Source organism: Mytilus californianus, unplaced genomic scaffold, assembly GCF_021869535.1.
Source record: "Mytilus californianus isolate M0D057914Y unplaced genomic scaffold, xbMytCali1.0.p SCAF_9, whole genome shotgun sequence".
Classification (NCBI taxonomy): domain Eukaryota; kingdom Metazoa; phylum Mollusca; class Bivalvia; order Mytilida; family Mytilidae; genus Mytilus; species Mytilus californianus.
Genome location: NW_026262745.1, coordinates 14388968 through 14415406, shown reverse-complemented (window position 1 = coordinate 14415406; position 26439 = coordinate 14388968). Strand labels below are relative to the sequence as shown.

At 33.0% G+C, this 26439-nt stretch overlaps 1 protein-coding gene and 1 long non-coding RNA gene across 2 annotated transcripts in view; both read left to right on the top strand.

Annotated features, from left to right (window-relative positions):
* Nucleotides 1-21085, top strand: part of LOC127715790 (aminopeptidase N-like) — a 46140-nt gene extending 25055 nt beyond the window's left edge. Inside the window, exons 13-20 of the mRNA XM_052221932.1 lie at nucleotides 4161-4216; nucleotides 5589-5736; nucleotides 14692-14771; nucleotides 14995-15105; nucleotides 16970-17134; nucleotides 18061-18207; nucleotides 19947-20028; nucleotides 20474-21085. Coding sequence (XP_052077892.1) covers nucleotides 4161-4216; nucleotides 5589-5736; nucleotides 14692-14771; nucleotides 14995-15105; nucleotides 16970-17134; nucleotides 18061-18207; nucleotides 19947-20028; nucleotides 20474-20623 — 939 coding nt within the window. The 3' untranslated portion in view covers nucleotides 20624-21085. The remainder of the gene's footprint in view (nucleotides 1-4160; nucleotides 4217-5588; nucleotides 5737-14691; nucleotides 14772-14994; nucleotides 15106-16969; nucleotides 17135-18060; nucleotides 18208-19946; nucleotides 20029-20473) is intronic.
* Nucleotides 9782-11840, top strand: LOC127714644 (uncharacterized). The gene is made up of 2 exons (XR_007987841.1): nucleotides 9782-10078; nucleotides 10660-11840. It is a non-coding gene; the product is annotated as an uncharacterized LOC127714644 (long non-coding RNA).
* Nucleotides 21086-26439: the final 5354 nt, after the last annotated feature.

Below are 26439 nucleotides of genomic sequence, written 5' to 3'. Positions count from 1 at the left end.
ACCCATGAACAGACAATATCCCATTAACTAAATTTTACAATTGAAGCGTGAAAAAGGGGTCAATATGGAACGCCACAGCTGTCTTATGTGGAACTCTAATATTACTTTATGTTGTTTTATTATTACTTGATGATATTTTGTCTTAACTTAATATGGTTTTGACATTACGTAATGATGTTTTGATATAACTCAATATGGAATAGTCATTACTTAATGATATTTCGATATTACACGATATAGTTTCGTATTGACTTGATACAGTTTTGTCATTACTCAATATGGTTTTGTCATTACTGGATGTGGTTTCACCATTATTTAATGTGGTTGTGTCATTAGTCAATGTGGTTTTAACATTACTTGATGTGAATGTGACTTAACGTTATGTAGTTGTTTCATTACATGATGTGGTTTTGTTATTTCGTAATGATGATTTGCCTATTCTTTATATGGTTTTAACATTACGCAATGATGTTTCAAAATTTGTCGATTTTACACTACATGATGTGTTTGTTTCATTATTTGATGTGGTCCTGTCATTCTTTGATGTGGTTATCCCATTACTTGATGGTGTAAAACCACGTGACCAATTCGGAAAAAAATATGTTCTATTTTTAAACAGATTTCAATATATCGTTTGTTTAATGTGCTTTTGATGGGTATCGCTATCCATTGAGTTAAAGTTCAAATTAAAGTTCGAGTGGTTGTTCAGAGTTATTTGGTATGAAAAAGGGGAACAGCAGACAATAATAAAAAAAAAAATATTAAAAAGTTTACAGTATTTCGGACATAATTGGGATATCCCCAAACCACTTGGTCCTGTCGTTTTTATCCTAAGTTCTCAAACGGAAGCAGTATTTTTGTAATAAATTTGTAAAATATTCCACGGAACCCTATGTCTCGCCTGATATTGCTGCTGTAAGTGTAAAAGCGTCATGTTGATCGGCTGTACGTTTATCGGTAAAAAAAAAATTTAAAAAAATGTTTTTCTGTAGATGCTTTTTCTTGAAATTGAGGAATAACTCCTATATAAGTTTTAAAACACTTCATGGAGGTTTACAAATTTATAATGTCAAAACAGTTTAATTCGGTTTTATTTAACTAAAACAAAACTGTATGGTTTTCAACAATGAGCAAAACCTATACCCTATAGTAAGCTATAAAAGGTCCCGAAATGAAAAATGTAAAAAACTAGAAACCTAACGATCTATAGATAGATAGATAGATACTTTATTCTCTAAAAACTAAATACAAGTTTACAGAGAAACATACAAAATAAATACAGATACAATAGTCGAGGTAAACAAATACAGTATGATATTCTGTAAGTACAAAATTATGATGGCATACATGTTTAGTAACATGTATAATGAAAGGTTAAACTCAACAGAAATTAAAAAAAATGGAGATGGAGACGCCGATGCCACTATCGACGACGAAATATAGGTTTGTTGTGTCTCACTGCCGCTACATTGATGTCGCAGGCTCGACACAAATCAAAAGACTTGAACTGTATTGTTAACAAATGAAACACTTCAAATCAACTCACACTAAAGTTACAGGGAAACGGGGGGAGGGGGGCTCGGACTAAGCGACAAAGCATCAATACTACAAAATAAGAATTCTCCGAATTTTTTTTAGCGTAAATGATCATTTGAACTTATACGAATATCAATCTTTTATTTGTAATCAATTAAATTCCCTGATCTACCTCGCACTAATTGAAAAATAAACTTTTGGAATATCTGTTTCACATGTGACGACGGACATGTTCCAGTGGTCGTAACCATAATACCGTCATCTTTTCCTTGAATGTAAACTACAAAATAAAACCAAATCACTGGGTTTGTACTTTCTCGAATAACACGACGGGTGCCTTTCTGGAGCATCCGAGATCACCCCGATGGATTTATATTACCAGTCATACCGATCTATTGAATCAGCCAAATGAAACTGTTTTGTATGCCACCGCAACTGAAAGTTGGGGGCATATTGTTTTACCCCTGTCCGCCCGTCCGTCCGTCCGTCCGTCCCATTATGGGTATATAGTTATTCCGCATAACTCCTCCTACAGTTTGAATCCTAGGAAGTTTTCTCTTTACTGTCTGTTTGTACATTTATTGAAGGTGTGCATGTGTTCAGGGTTTTTTTTATTATCTTTTGCTCTTTTGGGAGATAATCGAACTTTTTTTTGTCAATTTGGGGTATAAGCGGTTAAATGAGTTGAGTGCGGGGCATCACTTTGTCTAGTTTACATTTTTTCTCGTGTTGTGCTGTTACACAACTGTAACAGTCCGATGTAAGGTTAGGAATTAGCGCTCACATACATGTTAAACTCCGCCACGTGCACTTTCTTTATGTACCTGCCCCAAGTCAGGAGCATGAAGTTCAATTGTTGTCGTTGTATAAATGTGTGTCTTGTTTTTTGTAGATTGTTTATTTGTAATTAAATAAGACCGTTTGTTTTTTTCGTTTGATTTTTTTCACATGGTGCATGGTGGCCTTTTGTAGCTGACTATACGGTGTGTTGAAGGCTGTACGGTTGCCTATATATGATTTCTTACATCCACTGCATTTAAACTCTGGTGGATAGTTGTCTCATTGTCAATCACACCACATCTAACTTTATTTCAACTTCTATGTTGCGTTTTGTATACTGTAACATTGTTTATCTTTTGTACGCATACCCGGGAGCCCTCTTTTCTGAAGCCTGAGCAAAAGTCCTTGTTCCGCGATAGAAAATTTAATTACGAACTCATAAAAGATAGCTCGAATTTCAACTCAAAATCTTAATTAATCTAAATGAGACTTAAATTCGAATCTTACTCAAACTCTACCTCAAAAAGTGACTCAAATTTAATGTTGTAACTAGAACTCTACCTTTAAATGTGACTCAAACTCGAAGTCCAACTCGAAACTCAATGCTAACTAAAACTTTAATTATGATAACGACTTGAATTCGAAATCGAAGACTAACTCAAAGTTGAACTCAAACAGTAACCCGAACTTTAATTTGAACTCTAATTCGATGGATGGCCACACTCATCCAAGGCACATACAACATGGAAATCTATCTAAAAATAGAACAGGTTTTTCCGAATTGGTCACGTGGTTTTACCTCATCAAGTAATGGAATAACCACATCAAAGAATGACAGGACCACATCAAATAATGAAACAAACACATCATGTGGTGTAAAATCGTCAAATTTTGAAACATCATTGCGTAATGTTAAAACCATATAAAGACTAGGCAAATCATCATTACGAAATAACAAAACCACATCATGTAATGAAACAACTACATAACGTTAAGTCACATTCACATCAAGTAATGTTAAAACCACATTGACGAATGACACAACCACATTAAATAATGGTGAAACCACATCGAGTAATGACAAAACCATAATGAGTAATGACAAAACTATATCAAGTCAATACTAAACCATATCGTGTAATATCGAAATATCATTAAGTAATGACTATTCCATATTGAGTTATATCAAAACATCATTACGTAATGTCAAAACCATATTAAGTAAAGACAAAATATCATCAAGTAATAATAAAACAACATAAAGTAATATCAGAGTTCCTCATAAGAAAGCTGTGGCGTTCCATAGGTCAAGGTTATATAACATATGTCACGAATAAATATTTTTCACAACAAATTCACATGCAAAATTTTGTCTAATGATTATCGACAAATTGAGAAAGAAAGTTAGATGATTGTCAGACGAAAATGACTAACTGACAATTATATATGACCATAGACAACCTCATCGGATATGAATTTCAGACGAACATATATAATGACAATTAAATTTTCTCTAATAACATCTATATTCACACTTTACTTGCTCCATTGCATTCTATATATTTCGGAATATAACCATTAATGAGTTTATTATTATAACAAACTTTTGGATAAAATAAATCGACAACTGTAGGAAAATCGCAATGTAAGCTATTTATGTAAATGTTGTTTGAGCTTTCCAGCTTTTTCTTATGCTATTACATTGTATAGAATCTTGACGATGTTCTGCAATATTTGGTAGCCACTATAAATATGCTCAGTTATACATATTTCCTTGCTCAATAGATTTTTCAAAAATATATATAAAAATGGTAAACCATAACCCTGTATATTTTCAAATGCAGGTTATCCACGTCGTAAACAGAGCGGCTCTTATAAGTGATGCCTGGGCCTTGAATAAGTAAGTATTGTAAATAACCACCAGAAAAAATATAAAATTTAACTACAGTAAGATTGTATATCGAAAGTTCAATTACATGTCGACTCCAAAGACATATATTTTTCACACCTTAACTGGTCAAGACTTTTTGATGAGATAATATATTACATTAAAAATATTTTGAGATGACAAACGTCCAACGTATACTATCAGTGTTTTGATGCTGAGGTTCAAACTAGTTGTCCTTAATTGTAAATAAACACTGAAAAGTGTACAAAAGGCAGCTAACAAACTGATTATAACAACTAGAAATGGATATCTAAGTGTTCAATTCAATCTGTTGTATGTTAACCCTAAATTTAGTTGAGAAAATTTGTTGAAACACCTCGTAATGAATGCAAATTTCTAGTCTTATTTCGCTTGAAATATTCCACTATTATACAACTACTTACTGTACGTGATATTGTATTTTTTACAAGGTTGAGTTTATTGCAAATATTTTAATAAATTTTTATCATGTTCTTGTTATACATTTATATTCACCTTAAATATTAATAAAAGTGGTATATATTTTCGAGACATCATCCAACAACACAAAAAACAATATGTACATCAAGAGAAAAACAAAGTGATATTGTAATAAGGGGACATAAGGTTTAAAAACAAGAATGTGTCTATAGTACACAGATGCCCAACTCGCACTATCATTTTCTATGTTCATTGGACCGTGAAATTGGGGTCAAAACTCTAATTTGGCATTAAAAATAGAAAGATCATATCATAGGAAACATGTGTACTAAGTTTCAAATTGATTAAACTTCAACTTCATCAAAAACTACCTTGACCAAAAACTTTAACCTGAAAAAATTTAACCTGAAAAATTTTAACCTGAAGCGGGACAGACGGACGGACGAACTGACAAACGAACGGACGCACAGACCAAAAAACATAATGCCCCTAGGTGGGGCATAAAAAGAGGCGGGAGATACAAAAGGAACATTCAAAACTCATAAGTTGAGTCAAAGAGAAACTGATAAAGCAATGGAGAAAAAAAACCAAAAGACGACAAAAGGAAACGCAAGAAAACCTAAAACTTAGAACTTAAGAAATATAAAGACTGAGTAACACGAACACAAACACAAATTGGGAGTTATCTCAAGTACTACGGATAGGTGGTGGATACTCATCATACTGCTCCACTAGTGGAACCTGTCATGTTTCTCAAGGTAAGGACATATTCGGTAATTAGTCTCATTTTGGTGATCTCTGTTCATTATGAGTGAGTCTTTAAATAACGCATGTTGCATGCGTGAATCCTTAAGCACTAACTACTAACTACCTTAATGCATACCAAAGAGCACTTGTTTAACGAACTTTTTTAAAAACTTTTTAGAGCAGGTATTTTGGATATAGAGACTGCTTTGCATACGTTGGATTATCTAAATAGCGAAACAGAATATATCCCTTGGGGAGCAGCAATTAAAGAATTAGTATATCTTGATAGAATGCTGGTTTCCACACCAGTTTATGGAAATTTTGAAGTAAGTGTTAAGTGTGCACATGTCAACAATACAATTACATGAAAAGCATTGACAAGTGTAATGATGTAACTCTCACAGACGAAATAAGAAGTAAATTTATTAGTTTTTATTGTTCATTGTCAGCCTTTAAATAGCTCATTTGAACTACTAGTTTTACATTTTTATTCTTGTCGTTATTGCCTTTTTTATGTACCCTAGTTACTGTATATATATTTTGTTATTGCTCAAGCTCAAACAAAAATAGTCTGTAAATGGTTAGTTTCCCGTTCATTTAACTTTGATTGAACATGTGGATAATGATCTCCTTTGGCGAACAATCCTCATTTTTCCTATTAAAATGTTATAGTTAATAATATGACAATGAAGTTAGATGGAAAAGAGCCGGATTGGAAATTTACCGCCAGCTCGGACCAGGTCTCAGTTCAGCTTACTTGAATCAAGGCCAAGGAACCAGATACCACATCCAGGAAACCTGAGCCGGCCCTGAAAAGCAAAAACAAGCCACCATCTACCAGGAGACGAAACGCTAACCGTTACGCCCAGTGGATGGCCACAAAAACAGCCGTTGTACCAGCTGCAGAACAACAACAAACCACCGAGGCCAGCGCAGACCACAACACTCAGACCGAAGATAGAGACACGATAGTTGGTCAACTACTTACACCAACTAAGTACAGAGGGGAACCAGTTAGAGTCGTCATAAACAGGGATATTGTCACCAGTCCTTACAACCCAAACAAGGCATGTCATCGCCTCATATACTATACCTCCACAACAGACAGAGGCAAGCGCAGTAGGATCGACTTCGATGAAGGGTTTGATATCAACGACCCCGACCTACTGACCACAACACCGCATACATCGCCCTTCAACATAAAATCTCAAGAGGCAATAAAAGTAACCATCCTGGCAGAACGGCCTAAAACTCCTTACCAGCCACAACACCGCAGTAGGAGTAAGATGAAAGCTAAAAGACGGACAGATCCTAATCTGTAACTATGTACATTAGTCCGCAATATCCAGAAGGATAGCCGGACGGTAAAACTCATCATCATCGTCATATGATGGATGGATTCTCAACGTCCATACGCAAACATTACATTTATTGATTATCACCATTATCATGGAGACAGATGTACAAGACGTTATATGAATAAACATTGCCTTCTATCCACAGGCAAACATAGCTTTAGCAGGATTTGACAATCTTCTGTTTTCAATGATTTTCAATTTTGTATTTGTTTTGGCCTTCAAACTTTTTTAATCCAGACTGACATCAAATAACACTGATAATGTCATTTTTTGTAAATTTACCGTAAATGCAACGTTCTAAATTAGATAAATTAAACAGCAAGCGTTTTCAACCTGAAGACAGAGATGACCTTAACAGCCAGATAAGGATCAACTTTTTTGAATTATTTTATTGAAATGCTCTTCAAATTAGGATCAACTTTTCAGAATTATTTTCTTGCAATGTTCTTCAAATTAGTAATATGTTTGGCCTTCCAGCTGTTTTGAAATGCCATTAATTAGTCTTATGTAGACGAAACGCGCATCTGTCGTGTAACATTGATCTGGCAGTTGAATGTTCAATGTACAAGGTAACTATACAAGGTAACAGTCACTTCCTTGACACGTAACTCTGACTCCAACCGACCCGATTGCGCTCTTATGCATAAAAAGTACGTGCGTAGCAAAAAACAGCACATTTTATCTGAAAGTCTTTTGTTCAGTGATCTTGCTGGAAATCGAATCCTCTGGGCCCAGGCCCGTAGCCAGGGGGTTCGAGGGGTACATACGAACTCCTTTTTTAAACAATTAAGCACTATTAAAATCGACGTTCTGTTTGAATTGTGACTATTTAAGTTGACATTTTGTTTGTCGCGAGTCGATGTAATCCCCCCTCCGAAATTCCTGGCTATGAGCCTGGAGCCCTGCACTAGTGCCAAACACACTATCATGAGACCACACGGGCGGTTCAATGATACTATAATGATAATATAAATACTAATTTTAGCTTAGCTCACCTAATCACAATTTTTTTGACAGAAGGATATTGAAGTGGAATATCGATATTTATGTAAATCAATATCAATACATACAAAAAAGATCAAACATAGGGTAAAAAAACAAACATATTTTTGTACTTAAAAAAAATAAACCAAATACCAAGAACCTCGGTTTTCTTATTTGCAAAAATAAGTTGTATCCATACAAATTAAACTATCCTTTTCATGTTTAGGAAGAACGACGTCTACGGTTAGGAAAACATAATAAAATGACTGTATTTTAATGGTTTAAAGGTGGAAAGAAAAATGCCAAAACATACATTAATATGTTACACTATTTACAAATTTGAAGTAATAAAAGTATACGGAAATGTATATATGCACACAAATATGCCCGCAAACTTATTACATATACTTTAAATACAATATTTGGCATAAATCTGTCAAGGTCATTCAGTAGATCAAAACCAATCCGCTTTCCCATTTACCGAGAGTAAGAGAAAGGTATAAATAATATATATACGAAAGGCCAAGAAAGTCGACCAATTGTTAAAAGAATACGTTATCTATTGTTTAATGATTTCTAAAAACCTTCGGTTTTCATAATTTTTATTTTGTCCTTTAGACTCCCTTCTTGTTATTCAAAATTTGAATTAAGTACCTTTCATAATGCACATTGCGTACAATTTGGTAAAATATTTCAATGCATTTAGCCTCAAAATTGCATCAATGTGCTGGAAAAACTTCTGGAAAAAGGTTTTCGTACACTTGTGGTTTATGTGCTGCTTTCATTGCCACGACCCCAAATATTTAAAATGTCTACCTCTTGGTAGCAAACATTTATAATCAACATTATTCCTGAAACATATTGTCAAGTTGACTACTATATGTTTATACCAATTAAAGTCAAATATCAGACTCAGTGAAGGGTTGAAGAATCACATTACATTGTTTGTCTAAAGATGACACATTCATCTTCAGATTAAGTGAACGATGTCTTATTTCATTTAAGTGCAGGTTTATAATGAACACAATTTACAATTCTGACCTTAAGGCCAAAGGTCATGATATCACAAAGCAAAATAACTTGACCTATAAATGTTGACATTCACACGCAGCTTTTTTATTAAATAAAGGCAACAGTAGTATACCGCTGTTCGAAATAAAAACAAGACACTTCTTGGAAGTAGCCTGAATATAGACAAACTAGTTCCCACCATATAAGCAGCAATATAAATCAATCACTACCGAAGCAGCCATAGATAACATACATAAATGGCCTTATGTGTTAGGAATCTTTCTCTTCACTAATACATTATCCATCAATGCTTAGAAGGAAAAAAGGGATACATCGACGAAGACATAAAAGAATCTTTCAGCAGACCAAACAAAACTTGATACAGTACAGACCTTCGAAGGAACATATCTCTCTCAAAATTATTTTGAATTTGCTTATTGGTTCTTTAGAAGAAAATCTTTAATATTCAATCAATAGACCCAATTTTGATTCCTTGGACCTATATTTCACTTTTCATGAGGACTGAGTTAGAACACTTGGTTTTTAAAGGCAGTGCTGTAATGCCTTTCTGGTTGCCGTGTTAATCTTTCTTTCCGCGATATCCAACTTATCTACGTGGGGGGTCATTAGGCTCCAAGTAGATCCGGAAAATGTTGATTCTCTCCTCTTCTTATTGTGATATAAAATTTTTTTTGTTTCATTTCATTTACATTGGGAAATAGAGAAACGATCATTGTGTTTTGTTAGTTTTAAAAATGTTGATATATTTGTATTTTGCATTATAAGACGTCAACCGATTGACAAACTAGAATTACTTGAAATCCGTGTGGAAAGAGGTCGGGTTAATTTCGAGTGTTATCTGCAATCTAGATGTTTATAAATCATTTCAGTCGTTGATATAATAATTAAAGGTCGACTGAACATGAATTATATTATACAATTTAAAGCGCATTTCTGTTTATGCACGTGAACCCGTCTAACGTTATTGTTATTTCGCAGTTATATAATGTAGCGCCGTGGTAGCCGATCCTGTTCTTAAACTTCCGGTTTCTGCACTGTGCAACTATTACAGTTGCATTTTTAATTAACGATGCCAAGTACTTGTTGTTGTGTACCTGGATGTCATTTAAGAGGAGGACATGCATTTCCAAATGACTTAAAAAGAAGGAAAAGTTGGATCAACGCCATGGCCCATACGCAGATTGGACGAGAACACGATTTCAGAACACGATGAAATCGTGGAGTCCATCTCAATCAGCTGTTGTTTGCAAGGCACATTTTACTGAAAAAGACTACGTGCAGGAAACTATTCATGGTAAAACTCTATTTTCTTCTTAAAATATATAGTTATATATGTAATCGTCATGCGAATAAACCAAAGTCTGTTTACAACCGCAATTATCGTTTTAGAATAAAAGGGGGTGGTTAATTCAAGACGTCATAATTTTTTGGATTACGATTCAATGTGATCTGTTTGAGATTTGTTGGTGCTTGCTACAATTATAACGATTTCTTACAAAAGGTATATCATACTGAGAATTATTTTAGCAGTAATTATGCTAATGTAGTAATGACAGGAATGCATAAGCTATGCCTCATAGACTTTCTTGAAAAATATCAATGACAATGTTAACAGGAACAAAACAATGACATGCTCTCATCTATATTATAGTTAATTAGGTACAAACAATGTACGTTTGTTGCACAAGTCTCTTAATGTTTGTCCTTTGGATTTACATAACATACATTTTGATGTACATTGAATCAGGCTAACATAGTTTTATCCAGATTGTAATGAATAAATCTAGTTAATATTTTGCCAGGTAGTACAAAGTATGCATTGCTAATGGAAGTTCATTTAATTATCAAAAACTAATGTTTTATAACCTTTTTCAGGGCGCAAACCCACCATACAGAGACTTAAGTCTACTGCCATTCCCAGCCTATTTTCTTGGACCAAGCAAGAGACTGAATCGTCCGCAAAAAGAAAAATCAGGGCAGTTTCCTGTGAAAACAAAAGAACTAAACTTGAAGAATATTGTAGTAGAAATGTAGAGGAAAGTTTTGATTGTAAAGTTGGTTTTCCTGAAGAAGTCATTCATACTGCAGACAGGATTTATGACTGTCCACCACCAACTGCCGAGCTAATGTTGAGCTTCACAGATGGAATTACGCAACACCATCAATGCCTATATTTTCAGCAGAAAATTTTGAAATGAAGACATGTGACACAGCCATGCATTTTTACACCGGTTTAGAGTTGTATACTAAATTTTTATTTGTTTTGACCACACTTGGTCCAGCAGCACATTGTTTGAGATACATATATTTTCAAATTGATAGGGTGTCATTTGAAAATCAGTTTTTTTATGACTTTGATGAAATTGAGGCATTATACAACCAACTTTGAACTGTCTAGATTCTGGATTGAAACTAGTGTTAAGAATATTGTGTAAACATGGATTGTTTTTATGTCTAAACAGTGGCGTGAGGCTATTAACACTTGGCCATTTAGTGGTTCAGTCAGGTATTTTTCGCCACCAACTTCAAAGTAAAGTTTCCTACAACTTGGATTATTATTGACAGCACAGAATATCCCGTGATAAAACCTAAAGCTCCTAGAGCTCAGGCAACCTTTTCATCATATAAAAACAGAAACACTGAAAATACTTGTATGTTCGACACCTGGTGGTTTAGTCAACTATGTCTCTAATGCATATGTTGGTTGTACCAGTGACTGTGAAATAGTTGAAAGATGTAGAATAGTTCAATTATGTGATCCAGGTGACAGTGTGATGGCAGACAAAGGTTTAAATGTGCAAGATTTGTTTGCCCTTTTTTTTCAAGAAAAGAAACAGAATTAGTTCCAAAACTCTTATACGGGATAGAAAAGTCTCCAATTAACACGTGCACATAGAGCTAATTATTGGACTTGGCAAAACATACAAAATTCTAATAAATCCTATGAATGGAACTGAACAAAACTTTCATCTGAAATAACATTTAGTTGTTTTATGTTGTGTAATTTTAGAACTTGTATTGTGCCAAAGGATGCATAAATAAAAGTGACGCATTGAGGTTTGTTCTGATATATATATATTTACAATTACATGCACATGTAAATTGTAATGCATATAAAAATAAGGAGATGTGGTATGATATTCAGTGAGTTTATCGAACCAAAGTGCATAAGAAATGGGTTAAGCAGTTACAGGTGTTACTGTCACCGTACAATCTCCAACAATGAGAAAAACTTGTACCGTGTAAAAAATTTCAGAGATCTTACAACTAAGTTTTGTTGTCTCACCTTGACTTTGGTGAATTGTTTATATCTGTTGATGTAAATATAAAAAAGAAGATGTGGTATTGCCAATGAGACAACTCTCCACAAGAGACCAAATGACACAGAAATTAACAGCTATAGGTCACAGTACGGCCTTCAACAATGAGCAAAGCACATACTGCACAGTGAGCTATAAAAGGCCCCGAAATGACAAATGTAAAACAATACAAACGAGAAAACTACTAGTATGATTTATATACAAAATAACAAAACCGATTTCAAGTTCTTTGACTACATTTATTCAGAAACTATAATATGCCAAATATTTAATTACAATCCAAATTCAGACCTGTATCAAGCTTGAATATTGTGTCCATTTTTGCCCCAACTGTTCAGGGTTGGACCTCTGTGGGTGTATCCAGCTGCACTCAGCGAATCAGTTTATTTCCTAATTAAGAACTCCTTTTTGTCGAGCCTGCGACTTTTTTCGCAGAAAGCTCGACATAGGGATAGTGATCCGGCGGTGGCGTTAGCTAACTTCTTAAACGCTTTATATTTTAGAAGGTGGAAGGTCTGGATGCTTCATACTCTGTATATGGATGCCTCATGTTACGAAGTTTCCGTCAGTCACATGTCCAATGTCCTTGACCTCATTTTCATGGTTCAGTGACTACTTGAAAAAAAAGTTCAGATTTTTTGTAATGTTAAATTCTCTCTTATTATAAGTAATAGAATTACTATATTTGGTATGTGCGTACCTTGCAAGGTCCTCATGCCCGTCAGACAGTTTTCACTTGACCTCCACCTCATTTCATGGATCAGTGAACAAGGTTAAGTTTTGGTGGTCAAGTCCATATTTCAGATACTATAAGCAATAGGTCTAGTATATTCGGTGTATGGAAGGACTGTAAGGTGTACATGTCCAACTGGCAGGTGTCATCTGACATTGACCTCATTTTCATGGTTCAGTGGTTATAGTTAAGTTTTTGTGTTTTGGTCTGTTTTTCTTATACTGTATGCAATAGGTCTACTATATTTGGTGTATGGAATGATTGTAAGGTGTACATGTCTAGCTAGCAGGTGTCATCTGACCTTGACCTCATTTTCATGGTTCAGTGGTCAAAGTTAAGTTTTTGAGTTTTGGTCTTTTTTTCTAATACTATATACAATAGTTCAACTATATTATGTGTATGGAAATATTTTATGATCTATTTGTCAGTCACGCAGGTTTTTTTTTACCTTGACCTCATTTTCAAGGTTCATTGCTCAGTTTTAAGTTTTTGTGTTTTGGTCTGTTTTTCTTAAACTATAAGCAATAGGTCAACTATATTTGTCGTATGGAAGAATTGTTAGCTATGCATGCCTGCCTAGCATGGTTCATCTGATCTTGACCTCATTTTCTTAGTTCATTGGTCAATGTTTAGTTTACTTGGTTAATGTTAAGTTTATGTGACAGTTGTAATAAAGCTTTATATTTAGGACTATCAACATAATATCAATGATTAGTAAAGAAGGCGAGACATTTCAGCGTGTGCACTCTTGTTTCATTCATAAATTACTTTATACTTGGAAATATAATTTTGCTTGGAGTTATAGTTTCTAAAAAAAGTCTTGTCATTGAAAGAGTTGACATGTTGCAATGTACATTTATTCTACATAGATCTATGGTACCAAATCAAAAGTTTATATAAAAGAAAGAAGTCAAAGGTTTCCCACCATAGTTTAGTTACATACATTTTTTTTTTGTACCTGAGGTCGTTAAATATAAATCATTATATAAATAAGGAGATGTGTTATGATTGCCAATGAAACAACTATCATCCATACATTGTACTTACCAGTAACAAACCACATTTGCAAAGTTGAATAAAATACAGTTGATAACATTTACTTATTACTAAAAAGAAAATGCCAAACTATTTTAAACAGTATTTGACTATAAACATAGATAAAAAAGGTACAAACTGGACATAATGCACTAGTTCATAAACAAGTGAGAACAATCGCCCTCATATAGTGCTCAGAATATGACATTCATAAAACTTGTTCAATATCATTAGAGAACTCTAAATCTTAAATACTGAAAGCCACCTCTGATAAATACAATGTACTATGCAAGATAATGATATAACTGGACTAAAAATACACACAACCTGTAATTAACTGCCTTTACAGCGCTTTCGCGCTTTGATTATACATTCTCATGAAGTCTGCGCGTTTTGTTTTCATGTTACTTCATCTGTTCTTTAAAGAACGGCGAAAATGATTGTCCGATCGGCATGGAACTCGTAGAAACATAACTGGAAAGTTTTGTTTCCATTGGTTCGGTAGTTCTAAGGAGAAGATCTTTGAAAATCGTACCAATGGAACTCACTGTTTGCGATCCTAAAGCTATTTTGGATTTTTTTTAATCGGGACTTAGGTAGCAAAGCTTGATATGCTTATAGGCGACATTTGTGCGTGGTTTGTTTTCATTTCACTTCATCTTTTCTTGTAGATAGATAAATAAATATGATTATATAAATAACAACAGGTTAACATATCTGTAGGCCAGTCAGATCCAAATAATTTCAGTAATATTAATGCAACTTTTTATGTACGTATTTAGTAAATTTATTGATACTTATGTTCTTCTGTTTTTAAAGCGCTTCATGATTGACAAAGTTAACAAGACTTTTATGGAATACCAGCTTAATATATCTATAGACCAGTCAGTTCAGAAAATGTAAGCTGTCAGTATTTCTATTCTATTTTGGATATCAATGCAACATTAAATTTTACAAATATAGTAAATTTATTCATTCCTGTAAGGAAGTGTTATTTTCTTCAGACAACTGTTTGGAAAATTATAAAGATATTGAATGATTTTTATATTTTCTGATTTGCTCATTTTAAGTAGAGACTTATAAGGAATTGTAAGTTAACTATTTTTTCACGTTTGTTTACAGATTACTTCAGAGTTCTGTAGCCAGTCGTGCATGTAAATATGGTATCAAAACATGCGCAGATGAAGCTACGAGGATATTTAATGCATGGAAAGACAAAATAGAAGACTACATGTAAGTTTATGATCATATCGGGTTTCTATTAGAATGAAAGTGATTTTTTTCGTTAATTATAACTTTACGCACACCTACTCACGAAGCATGAAGTTGACGCTCAATATCGATGTCCCTCAACAAAACAAGAAGTACTTTTGATCATCCTATATCATTTCGTCGTTCGAATGATTTTTGGGCTTACCATTGGCTTTTTCTACTCTTAGAATTTTTTACCATATAATGTCATTGTGCAACTTCTACTTTGTTTTATGGTCCAATTATTTTAGCCTTTATGTTTCCCTAAGCAAATTATGGACTTTGAGTTACTTTTTGTGGGTTTGAGGTTGTATCATTTTGTGAGATTTGCTCGCAGTAACTATATTGTTCATTTATTTTTTTAGAATTTTTTAAAGACATTTTCACAATGCTTTGCTAATAATACGTTGTTTGTATTTGAATTATTGAAATTTAAAAAAGAAAAAATTGGCAAATTACAAAGGAGATTGAATTTCTTCTAATGGATAAAATTAATTTTAACATCGAATTTCCGTGAAACTAACATTAAGATATATTATTGATTAGCAAATAATTAGTGTAAATCTTAGTTATTTAATAAAAAAAAAAAAAACAGCAAAAATAATATAGTTTTTATGTGATTCTGAAATTGAAATTTTCGCATCTGTAGATTAACAACGCAGAAACTAAAAAAAAACTCTTAATATAAAGCGATGGGCCAACATACTTTAAATATGAACATGAACACCCTGCATGTTTCTGTGTTGAGCAGAAAACGTAATCTATGAATTAAAGGTGTTGTGGAATAAACGTCAATGAGACAGATACATATATATATATATCCAACAAAACAGAAAATAAAAATATATCAAAAGGTCAAAATATGATCCCCGACAAAAAAAATGCCTATACACAGCCTGTAATTCAGTGGTTGTCGTTTGTTGCTGTGTATAATATTTGTTTTCCGTTCATTATTTTGTACACAAATTAGGCCGATAGTTTTCTCGTTTGAATTGTTTTACATTTTCATTTCGGAGCCTTTTATAGCTGACTATACGGTATGGGTTTTGCTCATTGTTGAAGGTCGTTAAGTGACCTTTAGTTTTTAAATTCTGTGTGATTTGGTCTCTTGTGGATAGTTGTCTCATTGGCAATCATACCACATCTTCTTATTTTTATATGTACATCGTCTCGAGTTCAGAAAATTTCTGAATAGATTTAAGAGACTATCAATTATATGATATAAACAGAAAATTACCTAAGCGACAATACGTTAAAAGGGTTACAGGAGTTACAAATTGACCACACCCACTACAAACACCCGACTTATCTGATAAAAAGACGCACAAACAAAAACAAACAGCAACGAACATCACATATGTTCAAGCATTAGTTGTATGAGTGACGTATGTTCCTGTCTCTTTGATTATCATTATTGTTATTTCTAAAAGAAACAAAAATACCGAACTACTAGATAAATTCAATAAAGGAAGTCTATAAAAACTGACAAAATCAAACGTTATCAACCAACGCAACGAGTGAAAACAACTGTCATATTCCTGACTTGGTACAGGCGTTATAGTGGGTAAAACCCGGTTTTATAGCTAGCCTAACCTCCCACTTGTATGACAGTTGTTTGTATATTTTATTTCCTTGCTAAGGGCTATTAATAGTGGACAAATTGAGATGCAAGTGTTGTTTTAACTTTTAATAATTTTCATATACTATGGTTGGACTTTCGCTGGTTATATCCCAGATCGTATGAAAATGAATTAGTTTATTCATCTTTGTATTTGATGACAATAACTTCTCTATACCAATTATTTTGTAATGGATAAGCAAAGCATTATTGTTTATGCTTTTTCAGCATTCCACCAGATGTACGAAGAACTGTATTATGTACAGCTCTGAGACATGGAAGTTCGGCGGACTGGGATTTCCTCTTCAGTAGATATGCTAATAGTTCCTCTAATGACCAAAGAACTTATTTAGATGCATTGAGCTGTTCAAGAGACAACTGGGTTTTACATAGGTAAATTGCATCAAATTGTTGTGCATTACACAATCAACTTAATCATTAATATGAGGCTTTACGATTTTATCTGGTACTCTCTTAGATTAAAGCATCGATGAATTGTATAAGACAGATATCTAGTGTTATCTGATTTATTCCAAGAGGTTAATTCTTACGAAAAAAGTATTGTAACCATAAAAGAGAGGCGAGAGATACCAAAGGGATATTCAAACTCTAAAGTCGAAACCGAACTGGTAATGCCATGGCAAAAAAAGGAAAATGACTAAAAAACTAACAACAGTATGCAAAACACAACATAGAAAACTGAAGACTGAGCAACACGAAACGAGGCGATCTCAGGTGTTACGGAAGGGTACGCACTTGTGGCTCCCATCGTGTTGCTCATAAATTTGTTATTCTGACGATACAAAGATGAAATGATTTAGAGGTATTTGGCCAAAAAACAAAAATCGTCAAAAGGCATATTTTAATCATCCATGTACCACCCAAAGCGTGCCCCGCAAAAACACATTTATTAGTACCTACGAGGATCTATGTAAAAAATTGTGACTTAAGTACGTTTGAGCTATAAACGTAGGATGGTATTCAAAGCAAAGAAAACTATGGAGATATAGGTATTTTACCCCATTTTTAACAGTTTTCTAATTTTAACAAACCAATTCAAATGTTAAGCAACCACTTAAGCGGCATAATGTACAAATAGACATCTATCAATTTTAATTTTGCCGAAAAATGTGTTATGTAATGCAATATCTTAAACATATGAAGGAAAATAGCGCAGTCCTTTAAATCAGAGCTAGATTATTAGCTGATAATAAAAATAGTTTGAAGTTAATACTGTATGCAAAAAGGTCAGTTTACTTGTACAGTTAATTTTACAATCTGCTTTTCTTCCAATAAACGAATCCTTTTTCACTTGATAGGTATCTTGATTATAGCATAGGAAAAGGCGACACAACAATTCGATCACAGGATGCTCGTTTTGCAATATTGGCAGTAGCTTCAAACCCTCTAGGTCTTCAAATGACTTGGCGGTTTGTTCGTTCAAATTGGAAATATATTGTCGAAGAGTAAGTAGATCGCTAATTCTATTTTTTTTTAATATCTCTTATTGCTTCTACAAAAAAGTATATTAAATTGTTCTCGATTGCAACGCGAGTAATATATCTTTATGAGATAAAACTGAGAGTGCGTTGTGTATCTGAGTATTGTGTTATATAAACAATGCTATTGAAAATACAAATTGAATAATTATGTTTGGTATTTGATGAGGTATAATGATAAATAAGATTGTGAATATACAAGTTATGTATGCAGGTAAATCTATAATATTCTATGACTGTATGATATACTAGTAGATAATCAAAATAAAGATAATCATGTTTTTTTTCTTTATAAGAATTATATACCATTGGTGTATTCAAACCATTATCCGAAGTAAGTAAGATAACACTTTGACAAAAAAAAAAAAAGACAAAACAGACGTTCACAAAACTCTTTACAGAAAATTAAACAAGATGAGTCTAACCAGAATCCAGGGGTGAACTCAGGACTTCTCCGTATGTGGTGTAGGTTCTGTTCTATTAATAAAACCCGTTTAAGTTTTTAGTTCTTTTCCGACCAAAACTGCCAGAAGTTATAGTTCAAGATGAAACTCGATCATCTCTTAAATATAAGTAGCCAGTATTTTAGAATACATAATTATAATGTTGTTTTATTTTTACTTTGGTAGTACATATTTCGTTACTTTTGAAAAATAGATAATTTAACAAAACAGACACCGTATTGATTTATCACTGCTGGTTGGAACACTAGAGTTTCAGTTAAATATTGTCGGAATTATAGTAAGTTCCTAACTAGTTAAAACATGTGCAGTAATAAAGTTCACACATCTTCCAATTTATACATTGCCGTCAGATTCCACCAGTCATGTCTAGAAAAAAATTAAAACCATAAGTTAACCGATGATTATGTAAACTGGACTATTATGGACACGTTGGATCTTTGACGGTGTATGCATTTCTCTGCATTGTTGAGATAATGATACATTGTGATTATTGACAACTTCCTGATGTCACTCTTTAAAATTTGCGAAATTAAGTATTTCAATAATTTTCTCAGAATAATGTACGAGTAGTCTTTTAATAAAACAAATTCTTCTACCTTCTGCAATATATAAGATTCAACGTCTTTCAACAGTTCAACAGTTAGGAATTTAAAGACAATGTACATCTCATTCTTCTCAATTGGCCTTCTTGAATTTGACATTGATTATCATGCGAGTGGGTCCAAAAGGAAAATAGGCATAAATGTTTTAGTGATTTATAGTCTTTTGATGGTCAATCAAATTAGACATTTATTAATCGTTACCGCTGCACAACTAGACAGGGTTTACATTTGAAGATGATATCTCTAGACTGTCGAAGCCTGTGATATTGTTTAAAAGGTAAATTGTTGTTGCGAATCTTTCAGTTCAATGGTTGCTGTCCATATAAGTATTTTTCTCTTGTATGTATATGTGTTTCGTTTCTATTATTTAGTCGCATTCGTGTATTTTTCTTTAGATTTTGTCGCTTTGATTTTAGCTTGTTTAAATTGTGAATTGTCTATCAGTTGTCTGTTAATTGAAGACCGTTGCATTAATTTGTCAGAACGATGTTCTTCTCACAATACATTATAAGTATCATTTTTTTAACTAAATAATGTATGCCAAACCAAGAGTTACTAGTTCTTTACAATAATAAAAACACAATTCGAGACGACTTCACTTAAATGATTGTATGTAATGTGATATATGTATTGCTTGTAGTTCTGGACTCGACAGTTATGCACTAAATCAAATTGTTTTTGGAATGGCAAGGTTATTGTATACAGATTATGATATAGAGGAGGTATGTTGTGTTATAGCATTTAACAATACAGTAATTGAGCGTGTTTGCTTTTGTGTTTGACAGCTGTAGAAATGTTGTATCTTAATTTGTGCTGTTTATTCAGATTCAGATGTGTGTTAGTTATAAATAAATTTGGATTACCTATAACATTTATTTTGCTGTGGTATGAAAAGAGACAGGTAATGATCGTCTATGAGAAAATTAACTAATCTTCGTTAATAGGTTATGTTAAAGTATTATTTGACAGTGTGTATACCATTTTAAAGAACGCAAATTTGGTCATTCTAGGTAAACAATTGCAAGTATTAGCGATATAGGTTAAAGTTAGTCTTTTTGTGCATTTTTTTTTTCACTTCTCTAAAACACCTCTTTAATTTTTTTTTATAATGCATGTAATACCAAAACTGAAAATGTGCGACATTAACATTAGTAACTCTTCTTATAGGTACAAAAGTGGAAAACAGAACACTTGAAGTTAGCTAATTCATTACCAGGATTTGAACAAGGAATCGAAACCATAATAAATAATAAAGCTTGGGTCGATCACAATTATAACGATATGGCAAATTGGCTTAAGACAAATTATCCTAATTAGAACTTGTGACAGTGTTATTAGAAAATGGAATCAAAATGTGCATTTTGTGTAAGAAAAGAAAGCACTCACTCTGGGATTTGTTCATACTATATTTTTAGATTATTTGTTGTGTACCTGTTTTCTCGATGCTTCTAATTTATTTTGTCAGCATATTACATCTTTTAAACACACTTTACTTTGATTACATGCGTAAATTACTTAATATCTTATGCTAAACATTGAAAATAATCATTACCAGGTATTAATGTTAAAATTGGCTAAGTTATGTAACCTTTTGTTAGCAATAATTCGTATGTTTCTCTGTCCTATATGTTCTCCCATTTATTTGTATTGTAGTCCTGTCATGCAATGTTGTCATTTTAATGTTATATTTAACATTTCCATAAAAGCGGGAGGTTTGGCTAGCCACAAAACCAGGTTCAACCCACCATTTTTTTCTTAAAATGTCCTGTACCAAGTCAGGAAAATGGCCATTGTTATATTATAGTTCGTTTCTGTGTGTGTTACATTTTAATGTTGTGTTTCTGTTGTGTCGTAGTTCTCCTCTTATATTTGATGTGTTTCCCTCACTTTTAGTTTGTCACCCGGATTTTTTTTTCTCAATCGATTTATGAATTTCGAACAGGGTATACTACTGTTGCCTTTATCTATGATATAAAAAAAAAATATCATAACATTCCTTTTTATATATTCAACTTTTACTATGATAACAGTGCTTTAATCCTCGGTGCTCTTCAGCTTTGTACTTGTTTTGGCTTTCAAACTTTTTTCATCTGAGCGTCACTGGTTGGTCTTGTGTGGACGAGACGCACGTCTGGCGTATTGAATTTTAAGCCCAGTACCTTTTATTAGCTATTATTCGTGTGTTTCTTTGTTCTATATGTTCTCCCATTTATTTGTATTGTGGTCCTGTCATGTGATGTTGTCGTTTTGGTGTTGTGTTTGACTTTGCCATAAAAGCGGGAGGTTTGGCCTGCCACAAAACCAGGTTCAACCCACCATTTTTTTCTTAAAATGTCCTGTACCAAGCCAGGAAATTGGCCATTGTTATATTATAGTTCGTTTCTGTGTGTGTTACATTTTAATGTTGTGTTTTTGTTGTGTCGTTGTTCTCCTCTTATATTTGATGCGTTTCCCTCAGTTTTAGTTTGTAACCCGGATTTGTTTTTATCTCTATCGATTTATGAGTTTCGAACAGCGGTATACTACTGTTGCCTTTATTTAACTCCTTCGCCTCATTCTAATAGTACATGGCCAATATTAATCAAACTTGGCAAATAAAATTCATTGAAACGTTTGATTTTTATCAACCAAGAACATTTCAATAAAAGGAGTTTTCCATCGATTAAATGTCCTTTCCTTTTTATGTATTTATATAAACTGAATTTTTTTTCAAAGTAAAAGTGTAAAAGTGTCCTGGTGGTCAGTTAGTACAGCTGCTGATTATGATATTTACATTAGTCGTTGATGAATTATTATGATAGATAGATTATATTACCCATTATGAAAAAGGGGAATTTTTAATTTACATAGTTTCAGAAAGTCATCGATAACGATGATATATCATATATAGTCTACTTATCAACGCGGCTTAATTTGATTTAAATTCCGTCAAAATTCTTATACAGAAGAACAATAATATTATAATATATCGACAATTCAGAGAAATTTAATTTATTTTTCTACTTCTTATTTAAATTCATTAAAATTAACTTTCAATTGGGGCAAATTGTTCATGCAAATATTGGACGAAAAGGGTCACCAAAGATACTAGGCTTATCATGTTGTATGCCAGACAGGCCTTTCATCCTTGTAAAACTTATAAGCGACACTTTAATCAAAACAGTTTTAAGACTAACTCAACTACTAAGTTGAAGAGTATTCAAACAAAATATTCCAAAAGGATGTGTAAAAAGTTGCTCAGGTCATCTTTGCCGAGGGAAAAAGTACTTCGAGTGATTTTCCATTCTATCATCTGTAAAGGTATAGAAAAATTACCGCATCAGGAATATGTAATGTCAGCTAAGGAATGCTTACTACTTCGCCTACGTTCTCCAGCAGTAGTATCGGCCTAGGATTCTAAATAAATGAAGGACGGGAAGGGGACTGCCACTTAAAAAGTGTGTATTATGGTAAGAACAGAAATTTTCATTCGTCAATATCCCAACTTTGCCTAAAGATGATGAAAACAGTTATAATGTGTAGACTAAAAATCACTTAGTGATATTTTATTTCGTACTATATCAACGAATTTACGATTTAACATTCGTGCTGTTTTAAAGTGCAGAGGGTCATAAGATAATGATGGAAAAAATGTGTTTAACTCGGATGAGCCATATTTATGTTACAAAGTTTTCATTTTGTTTGCTAACAGCGGGGAAATTAATCCCACATGGTACCGGAAATTTAACCACATGTATGAAAATGTCTTTAGTTTTTAACGAATCATCAAATATATCCATGCATATACATGGTGCCAAGGAATCAGAGGAAATGTACTAACAAAAACTTATTGCCAGATGTGTTTCTTATAGCACCCTCCAAACATGGGGAGGAATGACTGAAAGTGTTTGACATTGGTGACTTTATTCTAGTGTTTTTGTATTAGGAAAAAGATTTTGTTGATTGAAGAAAAAAATTAAACCGATTATCATTTCATATTTAAATTTTATTTCTTTTAATTCTGCTCGACTAAAACTGCAAATGAATATGTCATACAATCAAAGTTCTTATATATTGCTTTTTAGCGTGATGATTGATGTACGAGAATTCGTCAGAAAGGTCACACTAGACACTAGGCAGAACAAACGTTCTTTTTTTTTTATTTAAGAAGGATTTGATAGAAAGGAGGATAAATAGTGAAGTTCTCTTTTGAAGATTAATTTGATGATAGATGTATATGAAAATATTTCTATGAACACTACAATTTTCTACAGATGGACATTTCACTATGTAATCAAATGGAAAGAAGAACATCATCGATATGTTAAATGTGTTCGAAGCTCTTTATCTAGTCAAAGCACGTAAAGGAAATGTGTGTTTTATTATTTTTCTTGTTGGTCTTCAACTCAAATTCAAAATGAGACCTGATTCCTTGAAATTATGAAAAATCATTCCTCGCATGTTTTCTTTTTTTTAGAAAGACAAATATTTACCGAAATACTAATAGTCATGGCTACTATTCTTATTTCTAAGTTATAAGTATTTCGACGACTTACAACTAAAAAAAGATACCACGTAAATCGTTTATCAGATTGAAATGAATTTCTTCGAAATGACATAATACTTATAACCTTCTTAGAGTCATATGAAACTTCAAATTATAACAAAAAGTTGAATATGTTTTATATTCTTGGATGGCTTTTACTATAAAACAAGTGTACGTGATTTTTCTTGTAAAAAAAAATCCTTTATATTATCAAAATCTTCATAAATGTACTGCTTTTGAATTTTTGTCTTCCCGTACACTAATTCGCCGATATGTTCCCGTATGCATTGACCTTAACTTCGACCTCTAGTTAGAACTTCGGCCACCGCACAGGGAAAACCGTGAGGAATGAATGTAAAGAAAAGTGCACTGGAAGGTAAATACTAATAACTGATTCCTAAAGAACAGAATTAATACAAAAAATCATTTAACAACTGTTAAGGAAAAGTTTAAATAACTAATGGAACGCATGGAAAACATAAAAAAATATATATCATGGTTATCAATTCACTTATATGTCACGTGCTCCGAGTGCTCTGTGTTGATTGTTTATCAATGTCACGATCCGTTAAACTTTGGCAACAAACTCGAAATTTAATAAGCTTTCGACCAACAATCACTGAATGAAATATTATTTGTCGATAATACGTTATAGATTCGTAATAAGTATTAAAAAAACGTGCATACAGGACGTAGTTTAGTATATAGGCATGCATGCATTGGTTCAATAATTTCGATAACATTAAAATTACAAGAAACTCGTTTCATATGACTTTAATATGTTATGTTATAAAGATTTCCTATCCTATGGGGAATACATATTTGTTTAATCTGTGTCCTCTCAAAATGTTCATCCCTAAATAATATACTTGAAAAATTGGTTATCAAATGATCTACCTGAGTTGTATACAACATAATCGAACATAATTTATATATCAAACGAGTTCACCATGGTTTTTATCATTTGGTTTTAATATTAAAACAGCAGTAAAATTGTTGTTTTAGTCATTAAATGAGGGAGAAGATACCGAGGGGACAATCCAAAACCATAAATAAAAACATACAACACCATAGATAAAAAGAAAATAATGATAAAAGTCCACAAGCCACGACACAGAAAATTCAAAATATAGTAACAAGAATCAAGAGCATGGGTGAAATTAGGTGTTTCAGAAGTAGATCCTCTTTTAATGACAACCGACGTTTTATTATACCTTTCTCTGTAGAGGATGGATTGCGAAAGAAAATATAAAAAAAACAGTATAGTTACGATACTGTTGTCAAGTCATTAAGGATTGTATATTTTGGTATTAATATTGATTCACTCATAGGGTCTTTGCATCGGAAATAAACACATTTATTCTAAAACCAGTTGTTGGCATGATACCGGTTATGTTCTTCTCATATATTTTATGAGAAGATAAGCAGGATCTGCTTACCCTTCCGGATGTAAGCATGATCTGCTTACCCTTCCGGAGCACCTGAGATCACCCCCAGTTTTTGGTGGGGTTCGTGTTGCTTAGTCTTTAGTTTTCTATGTTGTGTCTTGTGTACTATTATTTGTCTGTTTGTCTTTTTATTTTTTAGCCATGGCGTTGTCAGTTTATTTTCGATCTATGAGTTTGACTGTCCCTCTGGTATCTTTCGCCCCTCTTTTATGATGGTATGATACTAAACCCCTAACGGGAGGGATTGTACTTGATTTTCATATGATGAAGACATAATCTTTTAATCAGTTTAATTGAGGTCTGGAGCTGGCATGTCAGTAACTGCTAATAGTCCTTTGTTCATTTATGCATCATTGTCATTTTGCTTAATTTCTTTTGTTACCTATTCTGACATCGGACTCGGACTTCTTTTAAACTGAGTTTTACTGTGCGTATTGCTATGTGTTTCTTTATTCTACATTGGCTAGAGGTATAGGGGGAGGGTTGAGATCTCACAAAACATGTTTAACCCCGCCGCATTTTTGCGCCTGTCCCAAGTCAGGAGCCTCTGGCCTTTGTTAGTCTTGTATGTTTTTTAATTTTAGTTCATTTATATGTTTTGGAGTTTAGTGTGACGTCCATTTTCACTGAACTAGTACACAATTTTATTTAGGGGCCAGCCGAGGACCACCTACGGGTGCGGGATTTTCTTGCTGCGTTGAAGACCCATTGGTGGCCTTCGGCTGTTTTCTGCTCTTTGGTCGGGTTGTTGTCTCTTTGACATATTCCCCGTTTCCATTCTCAATTTTGCTATAGAGACATAATTGGCAACCTTTTCAAAGATTGGCCAAATATTCTGTCTAGAACTGTCTGGGTTTGTTTAGCAGTAGGAAAAAGATATGATGTGAAATTCTGATTTTCAATCATTTTATTATTAAGAATTCATATAATCCAAATGGACTATACTATGTCGTTAAATTTGAATCACTCAGTTCTGATTGTGAAATTGATGATTTGAATTATTGTCATCAATACTTCTAATTTCGTACTCTGTCATAATAATATTAATGATATATGTGTGAACCTAATTCAATTAATGAAAATGGTTTACCGGTAGATTGGTAGATTTCGAGGCAAGAAAAGGCGAGGGTGTCTGTCTAATAAAATCTATAACAAATATA